Source organism: Oncorhynchus nerka, linkage group LG8, assembly GCF_034236695.1.
Source record: "Oncorhynchus nerka isolate Pitt River linkage group LG8, Oner_Uvic_2.0, whole genome shotgun sequence".
Classification (NCBI taxonomy): Eukaryota; Metazoa; Chordata; class Actinopteri; order Salmoniformes; family Salmonidae; genus Oncorhynchus; species Oncorhynchus nerka.
In genome coordinates, this window is record NC_088403.1 from 63,463,510 (window position 1) to 63,473,509 (window position 10,000).

Sequence of the window (10,000 nt, forward strand, 5' to 3'; positions counted from 1 at the left end):
AACAGGAGTCACTATGGACAGAGAGGGCAACAGGAGTCATTATGGACAGAGACAGAGAGGACAACAGGAGTCATTATGGACAGAGAGGACAACAGGAGTCACTATGGACAGAGAGGGCAACAGGAGTCATTATGGACAGAGACAGAGAGGACAACAGGAGTCATTATGGACAGAGAGGACAACAGGAGTCACTATGGACAGAGAGGGCAACAGGAGTCATTATGGACAGAGACAGAGAGGACAACAGGAGTCATTATGGACAGAGAGGACAACAGGAGTCACTATGGACAGAGAGGGCAACAGGAGTCATTATGGACAGAGACAGAGAGGACAACAGGAGTCATTATGGACAGAGAGGACAACAGGAGTCACTATGGAGAGATTGGGCAACAGGAGTCATTATGGACAGAGACAGAGAGGACAACAGGAGTCATTATGGACAGAGAGGACAACAGGAGTCACTATGGACAGAGAGGACAACAGGAGTCACTATGGACAGAGAGGGCAACAGGAGTCACTATGGACAGAGACAGAGAGGACAACAGGAGACATTATGGACAGAGAGGACAACAGGAGTCACTATGGACAGAGAGGACAACAGGAGTCACTATGGACAGAGACAGAGAGGACAACAGGAGTCACTATGGACAGAGAGGACAACAGGAGTCACTATGGACAGAGACAGAGAGGACAACAGGAGTCACTATGGACAGAGAGGACAACAGGAGTCACTATGGACAGAGAGGGCAACAGGAGTCACTATGGACAGAGACAGAGAGGACAACAGGAGTCACTATGGACAGAGAGGACAACAGGAGTCATTATGGACAGAGACAGAGAGGACAACAGGAGTCATTATGGACAGAGAGGGCAACAGGAGTCACTATGGACAGAGAAGACAACAGGAGTCACTATGGACAGAGACAGAGAGGACAACAGGAGTCACTATGGACAGAGAGGACAACAGGAGTCACTATGGACAGAGAGGACAACAGGAGTCACTATGGACAGAGACAGAGAGGACAACAGGAGTCACTATGGACAGAGAGGACAACAGGAGTCACTATGGACAGAGACAGAGAGGACAACAGGAGTCATTATGGACAGAGAGGACAACAGGAGTCACTATGGACAGAGACAGAGAGGACAACAGGAGTCACTATGGACAGAGAGGACAACAGGAGTCATTATGGACAGAGACAGAGAGGACAACAGGAGTCACTATGGACAGAGACAGAGAGGACAACAGGAGTCACTATGGACAGAGACAGAGAGGACAACAGGAGTCATTATGGACAGAGAGGACAACAGGAGTCACTATGGACAGAGACAGAGAGGACAACAGGAGTCATTATGGACAGAGAGGACAACAGGAGTCACTATGGACAGAGAGGACAACAGGAGTCATTATGGACAGAGAGGACAACAGGAGTCATTATGGACAGAGAGGACAACAGGAGTCACTATGGACAGAGAGGACAACAGGAGTCATTATGGACAGAGAGGGCAACAGGAGTCATTATGGACAGAGACAGAGAGGACAACAGGAGTCATTATGGACAGAGAGGACAACAGGAGTCACTATGGACAGAGAGGGCAACAGGAGTCATTATGGACAGAGACAGAGAGGACAACAGGAGTCATTATGGACAGAGAGGGCAACAGGAGTCACTATGGACAGAGAGGACAACAGGAGTCATTATGGACAGAGAGGACAACAGGAGTCACTATGGACAGAGACAGAGAGGACAACAGGAGTCATTATGGACAGAGGGGACAACAGGAGTCACTATGGACAGAGACAGAGAGGACAACAGGAGTCATTATGGACAGAGAGGACAACAGGAGTCACTATGGACAGAGAGGACAACAGGAGTCACTATGGACAGAGAGGGCAACAGGAGTCATTATGGACAGAGACAGAGAGGACAACAGGAGTCATTATGGACAGAGAGGACAACAGGAGTCACTATGGACAGAGAGGGCAACAGGAGTCATTATGGACAGAGAGGACAACAGGAGTCATTATGGACAGAGAGGACAACAGGAGTCACTATGGACAGAGAGGGCAACAGGAGTCATTATGGACAGAGACAGAGAGGACAACAGGAGTCATTATGGACAGAGAGGACAACAGGAGTCACTATGGACAGAGAGGGCAACAGGAGTCATTATGGACAGAGACAGAGAGGACAACAGGAGTCATTATGGACAGAGAGGACAACAGGAGTCACTATGGACAGAGAGGGCAACAGGAGTCATTATGGACAGAGACAGAGAGGACAACAGGAGTCATTATGGACAGAGAGGACAACAGGAGTCACTATGGACAGAGAGGGCAACAGGAGTCATTATGGACAGAGACAGAGAGGACAACAGGAGTCATTATGGACAGAGAGGACAACAGGAGTCACTATGGACAGAGAGGACAACAGGAGTCACTATGGACAGAGAGGGCAACAGGAGTCACTATGGACAGAGAGGACAACAGGAGTCATTATGGACAGAGAGGACAACAGGAGTCACTATGGACAGAGACAGAGAGGACAACAGGAGTCATTATGGACAGAGAGGACAACAGGAGTCACTATGGACAGAGAGGACAACAGGAGTCACTATGGACAGAGACAGAGAGGACAACAGGAGTCACTATGGACAGAGAGGACAACAGGAGTCACTATGGACAGAGACAGAGAGGACAACAGGAGTCACTATGGACAGAGAGGACAACAGGAGTCACTATGGACAGAGACAGAGAGGACAACAGGAGTCACTATGGACAGAGACAGAGAGGACAACAGGAGTCATTATGGACAGAGAGGACAACAGGAGTCACTATGGACAGAGAGGACAACAGGAGTCACTATGGACAGAGAGGACAACAGGAGTCACTATGGACAGAGACAGAGAGGACAACAGGAGTCACTATGGACAGAGAGGACAACAGGAGTCACTATGGACAGAGACAGAGAGGACAACAGGAGTCACTATGGACAGAGACAGAGAGGACAACAGGAGTCACTATGGACAGAGAGGACAACAGGAGTCACTATGGACAGAGAGGGCAACAGGAGTCACTATGGACAGAGACAGAGAGGACAACAGGAGTCACTATGGACAGAGAGGACAACAGGAGTCATTATGGACAGAGACAGAGAGGACAACAGGAGTCATTATGGACAGAGAGGGCAACAGGAGTCACTATGGACAGAGAAGACAACAGGAGTCACTATGGACAGAGACAGAGAGGACAACAGGAGTCACTATGGACAGAGACAGAGAGGACAACAGGAGTCACTATGGACAGAGAGGACAACAGGAGTCACTATGGACAGAGAGGACAACAGGAGTCACTATGGACAGAGACAGAGAGGACAACAGGAGTCACTATGGACAGAGAGGACAACAGGAGTCACTATGGACAGAGACAGAGAGGACAACAGGAGTCATTATGGACAGAGAGGACAACAGGAGTCACTATGGACAGAGACAGAGAGGACAACAGGAGTCACTATGGACAGAGACAGAGAGGACAACAGGAGTCACTATGGACAGAGAGGACAACAGGAGTCACTATGGACAGAGAGGACAACAGGAGTCACTATGGACAGAGAGGACAACAGGAGTCATTATGGACAGAGAGGACAACATGAGTCACTATGGACAGAGACAGAGAGGACAACAGGAGTCATTATGGACAGAGAGGACAACAGGAGTCACTATGGACAGAGAGGACAACAGGAGTCATTATGGACAGAGAGGACAACAGGAGTCATTATGGACAGAGAGGACAACAGGAGTCACTATGGACAGAGAGGACAACAGGAGTCACTATGGACAGAGACAGAGAGGACAACAGGAGTCATTATGGACAGAGAGGACAACAGGAGTCACTATGGACAGAGAGGACAACAGGAGTCACTATGGACAGAGACAGAGAGGACAACAGGAGTCACTATGGACAGAGAGGACAACAGGAGTCACTATGGACAGATAGGACAACAGGAGTCATTATGGACAGATAGGACAACAGGAGTCACTATGGACAGAGAGGACAACAGGAGTCACTATGGACAGAGAGGACAACAGGAGTCACTATGGACAGAGACAGAGAGGACAACAGGAGTCACTATGGACAGAGACAGAGAGGACAACAGGAGTCACTATGGACAGAGAGGACAACAGGAGTCATTATGGACAGAGAGGACAACAGGAGTCATTATGGACAGAGACAGAGAGGACAACAGGAGTCACTATGGACAGAGAGGACAACAGGAGTCATTATGGACAGAGAGGACAACAGGAGTCATTATGGACAGAGAGGACAACAGGAGTCATTATGGACAGAGAGGACAACAGGAGTCATTATGGACAGAGACAGAGAGGACAACAGGAGTCACTATGGACAGAGAGGACAACAGGAGTCACTATGGACAGAGAGGACAACAGGAGTCACTATGGACAGAGAGGACAACAGGAGTCATTATGGACAGAGAGGACAACAGGAGTCACTATGGACAGAGACAGAGAGGACAACAGGAGTCACTATGGACAGAGAGGACAACAGGAGTCATTATGGACAGAGAGGACAACAGGAGTCATTATGGACAGAGAGGACAACAGGAGTCACTATGGATACAGCTCTGGAGTCACCATGGACAGAGAGGGCAACAGGAGTCACTATGGATACAGCTCTGGAGTCACCATGGACAGAGAGGGCAACAGGAGTCATTATGGACAGAGGTCAAGCCAAACTAAACCTGGCCAATGTGTTTTAAATCCTCCCGATAAGAAAAGCCTTCACCAAAGCTGCCTATATGTCACAGGACAGATGACAAAATAACTATATTGAACTAAACGACCAATAGATTTAGACTTGTAAAGTGTGTGTCACAACATTAGTTACCCAGACAGTCTGGGATATAACCTTTCTGTCAGGGGCTTCGTGAAAATGTCACCGATTGACAAATCTCCCCCGAGTTTGACGGGATTTGGCATGTCATTAAACGGTGTCTAATTTTACTCTGGACTTGTTCTTTGAAGTTTGATTTTTAAGTAAACACAATTGTATTTGTCACTTCACAGCTCCACTACCCAGCTGGCCAGATGGGGTGCCAATGCTGTCGGATGCTGAAAAGGTGAGGAGGAGCGCGCATGTGTGTGTGTGTGTGTGTGTGTGTGTGTGTGTGTGTGTGTGTGTGTGTGTGTGTGTGTGTGTGTGTGTGTGTGTGTGTGTGGTTGTGTGTGTGTGTGTGTGTGTGTGTGGTTGTGTGTGTGTGTGGTTGTGTGTGTGTGCGTGTGGTTGTGTGTGTGTGTGGTTGTGTGTGTGTGTGGTTGTGTGTGTGTGTGTGTGTGTGTGTGTGGTGTGTGGTTGTGTGTGTGGTTGTGTGTGTGTGTGTGTGTGTGTGTGTGTGTGTGTGTGTGTGTGTGTGTGTGTGTGTGCGTGTGTGTGTGTGTGTGTGTGTGTGTGCGTGTGTGTGTGTGTGTGTGTGTGTGTGTGCGTGTGTGGTTGTGTGTGTGTGTGTGTGTGTGTGTGTGTGTGTGTGCGTGTGGTTGTGTGTGTGTGTGTGTGTGTGTGTGTGTGTGTGTGTGTGTGTGTGTGTGTGTGTGTGTGTGTGTGTGTGTGCGTGTGTATATATGCTTCTGTAGTTTGTCTGTATTGCCCGTTGTATTTCTGTGTGTGAGGACAGGGTGAAGGTTTTACTCATTGACAGCAGCTCTCCATCTCTCAGCAAAGGTGGACAAACATAAAGTATAGAGGAGTTTCTAAATCCAATCCTTCTTACTAGCATGAGATGCAGCTCCTGTATCCACCTCTATGGATCCCATTGAAACAGACAGCACTTCTATCTAAATGTCACTGGACATTCTCTTCCAATCCCACGGATTCATTGCTGTCTCTTTCATGTACTTACAGAGGAACTATATTATGAAGTGGCCTGTCTCACAGTGACTCAACATTGGCTTTCTGTACAAACAGCGGGTCAATATGCCAATACTCAACTCATCACCCCCCCTCCCCCGCCTTGTCTCTTGAGTACTGCCTGCTTGCATTCTCTCTCTTGTTCTCTCCCTCTCTCTCTCTCCCTCTCTCCCTCCCTCTCGCCCTCTCTCGATCCTTCTCTCTCTGCCTCTCTCTCTCTCCCGCTCCTTCTCTCTCCTTCTCTCTCTCTCTCCCTCTCTCTCCCTCTCTCTCTCTCTCCCTCTCCTTCTCTCTCTGCCTCTCTCTCTCTCCCTCTCTCTCCCTCCCTCTCGCCCTTTCTCTCTCCCTCTCCTCTCTCTGCCTCTCTCTCTCTCCCTCTCTCTCCCTCCCTCTCGCCCTTTCTCTCTCCCTCTCTCTCTCCCTCCCTCTCACCCTCTCTCTCCCTCTCTCTCTCTGCCTCTCTCTCTCGCTCCTTCTCTCTCTGCCTCTCCCTCTCCTTCTCTCTCTCTCTCTCTCTCTCTCTCTCTCTCTCTCTCTCTCTCTCTCTCTCCCTCTCCTTCTCTCTCTGCCTCCCTCTCCTTCTCTCTCTCTCTCTCTCTCTCTCTCTCTCTGTCTCTCTCTCTCTCTCTCTCTGCCTCTCCCTCTCCTTCTCTCTCTGCCTCTCTCTCTCGCTCCTTCTCTCTCTGCCTCTCCCTCTCCTTCTCTATAAATAAAAGGACATACACCCCCCTAAACGGATTGGCTGGGTGGGACTGTTACTGGGTCCCTTCCCACTATAACTGCCTGCCCTCTCTCTCTCTCTCTCTCTCTCTCTCTCTCTCTCTCTCTCTGTGTCTCTCTCTGTCTTTCTGTCTCTCTGTCTCTGTCTCTCCCTCTCTCTCTCTCTCTCTCTGTCTCTGTCTCTGTCTCTCTCTCTCTCTCTCTCTCTCTGTCTCTGTCTCTCTCTTTTTTTTGTGTGTCTTTTCTAGTTAGCTTCGCCATGTTCCACCAATCAGCCAATTTACAACACAGCCATCCATCCGTGACCCAAGCTGAAAATCCACATCCTCTCTCTCACCCCCCCTGCCTCTCTCTCTCCCCCTGCCTCTCTGTCTCCCCCGTCTCTCTCTCTCCCCCTGTCTCTCTCTCTCTCTCCCCCCCCTCTCTCTCTCCCCCTGCCTCTCTCTCTCCCCCTGCCTCTCTCTCTCCCCCTGTCTCTCTCTCTCCCCCTGCCTCTCTGTCTCCCCCTGCCTCTCCCCCTGCCTCTCTCTCTCCCCCTGCCTATCTCTCCCCCTGCCTCTCTCTACCCCCCTGCCTCTCTCTCCCCCCCTCCTCTCTCTCCCCCTGCCTCTCTCTCTCCCCCTGCCTCTCTCTCCCCCTGCCTCTCTCTCTCTCCCCCTGCCTCTCTCTCCCCCTGCCTATCTCTCCCCCCTGCCTCTCTCTCTCCCCCTCCCTGCTTAAATTAACATAAAAATGGGTTGTATTTACAATGGTGTTTGTTCTTCACTGGTTGCCCTTTTCTTGTGGCAACAGGTCACAAATCTCTCTGCTGTGATGTCACACTGTGGTATTTCACCCAGTAGATATGGGAGTTTATCAAAATCGGGTTTGTTTTCAAATTCTTTGTGGATCTGTGTAATCTGAGGGAAATATGTCTCTAATATGGTCATACATTGGGCAGGAGGTTAGGAAGTGCAGCTCAGTTTCCACCTCATTTTGTGGGCAGTGAGCACATAGCCTGTCTTCTCTTGAGAGCCAGGTCTGCCTACGGCGGCCTTTCTCAATAGCAAGGCTATGCTCACTGAGTCTGTACATAGTCAAAGCTTTCCTTAAGTTTGGGTCAGTCACAGTGGTCCGTATTGCTCTGTTCAAGTAGAGTGTGATTTTGCTGTGGTCTGATAGAGGTGTCAGTGGGCTGACTGTGAACGCTCTGAGAGACTCTGGGTTGAGGTCAGTGATAAAGTAATCTACACTACTACTGCCAAGAGATGAGCTATAGGTGTATCTACTGTAGGAGTCTCCTCGAACCCTACCATTAACTATGTACGTACTCAGCGTGTGACAGCGCTTCCGGAGTTGTGACCTGTTTTTGTTGGTTATGTTGTCCTAGTTGTGTCTAGGGGGCATATCGGGGAAGGAATGCTGTCACCTCCAGGCAGGTGTTTGTCCCCCTGTGTGCTGAGGGTGTCAGGTTCTTGTCCAGGTCTATTATTTAGGTCGCCACAGACTAGTACATGTCCCTGGGCCTGGAAATGATTGATTTCCCCCTCCAGGATGGAGAAGCTGTCTTCATTAAAGTATGGGGATTCTAGTGGGGGGATATAGGTAGCACACAGGATACAGCAGGATTCTAGTGGAGGGATATAGGTAGCACACAGGATACAGCAGGATTCTAGTGGGGGGATATAGGGGATTCTAGTGGAGGGATATAGGTAGCACACAGGATACAGCAGGATTCTAGTGGAGGGATATAGGGGATTCTAGTGGGGGGATATAGGTAGCACACAGGATACAGCAGGATTCTAGTGGGGGGATATAGGGGATTCTAGTGGGGGGATATAGGTAGCACACAGGATACAGCAGGATTCTAGTGGGGGGATATAGGGGATTCTAGTGGGGGGATAAAGGTAGCACACAGGATACAGCAGGATTCTAGTGGGGGGATATAGGGGATTCTAGTGGGGGGATATAGGTAGCACACAGGATACAGCAGGATTCTAGTGGAGGGATATAGGTAGCACACAGGATACAGCAGGATTCTAGTGGGGGGATATAGGTAGCACACAGGATACAGCAGGATTCTAGTGGGGGGATAAAGGTAGCACACAAGAGGACATTTTTCTCTGTTGAGATCATTTCCTTTTGAATTTCTAGCCAAATGTAAAATGTTCCTGTTTTGACTAATTTAATAGAGTGGGTTAGGTCTGCTCTATATCAAATTAGCATACCCCCTGAGTCCCTTCCCTGTTTCACACCTAGTAGTTTGGTGGATGGGACTACCAGCTCTCTGTAACCTGGAGGGCAACCAGTGGGTCTGTCTCCTCTATACCACCCACCTGGTAGTGTGGTGGATGGGACTACCAGCTCTCTGTAACCTGGAGGGCAACCAGTAGGTCCGTCTCCTTAATACCAGGTTTCTTGTAGGATGACAATGTTTTATTTGCGATTTCTTTGGTGAAGTCCAGGTTCCTGCTATTTAGGTCAAAGGCAGATGTCCTCAGGCTTTGGATATTTCAGGATGAGATAGTGAAGGCTTTGTGTTCCATAAAGAGTCCAATGTTGTCGGTCGTGTGGTTTGGCTCGTGTAAGAGTGGGGGTTGGGCCTGTTTTCATCTCTCTCCCTCTATTTCGCTGATATTTTGGAACGGACACTCAGTCAGGGATACCTCCCCCTGCTCTGTATGAGTTCTCTCAAACCACTGGTATCCTTCTTCACAGATCCTGTTGTTGATGTTGCTCATGCAAATATAATCTTGACCAAATACAAAAGGTGTGTGTGTGTGTGTGTGTGTGTGTGTGTGTGTGTGTGTGTGTGTGTGTGTGTGTGTCTGTGTGTCTGTGTGTCTGTGTGTGTGTTTAATCAGGTGACACCCAGAGCCTGCTGTGTCCATCAATGTAAATAGTCTGCGAAAACACAGAGACCACTGTTTTATAGAACACAGACTGTTTTATAGATCACAGAGACTACTGTTTTATAGAACACAGACACTTTTATAGAACACAGAGACCATTGTTTTATAGAACACAGACTGTTTTATAGAACACAGAGACCACTGTTTTATAGAACACAGACTGTTTTATAGAACACAGAGACTACTGTTTTATAGAACAGAGACTACTGTTTTATAGAACACAGAGACCACTGTTTTATAGAACACAGACTGTTTTATAGAACACAGAGACTACTCTTTTATAGAACACAGAGACTACTATTTTATAGAACACAGAGACCACTGTCTTATAGAACATAGAGACCACTGTTTTATAGAACAGAGACCACTGTTTTATAGATCACAGAGACCACTGTTTTATAGAACACAGAGACCACTGTCTTATAGAACACAGAGACCACTGTTTTATAGAACAGAGACCACTGTT

General features: G+C 48.6%; 1 protein-coding gene across 1 annotated transcript in view; it reads left to right on the forward strand.

Moving 5' to 3' along the window:
* zgc:194930 (uncharacterized protein LOC557813 homolog) overlaps positions 1–10,000 on the forward strand; it is a 43,110-nt gene that overhangs the window by 25,094 nt on the left and 8,016 nt on the right. The window contains exon 2 of the mRNA XM_065021969.1: positions 5,086–5,138. Coding sequence (XP_064878041.1) covers positions 5,107–5,138 — 32 coding nt within the window. The 5' untranslated portion in view covers positions 5,086–5,106. The remainder of the gene's footprint in view (positions 1–5,085; positions 5,139–10,000) is intronic.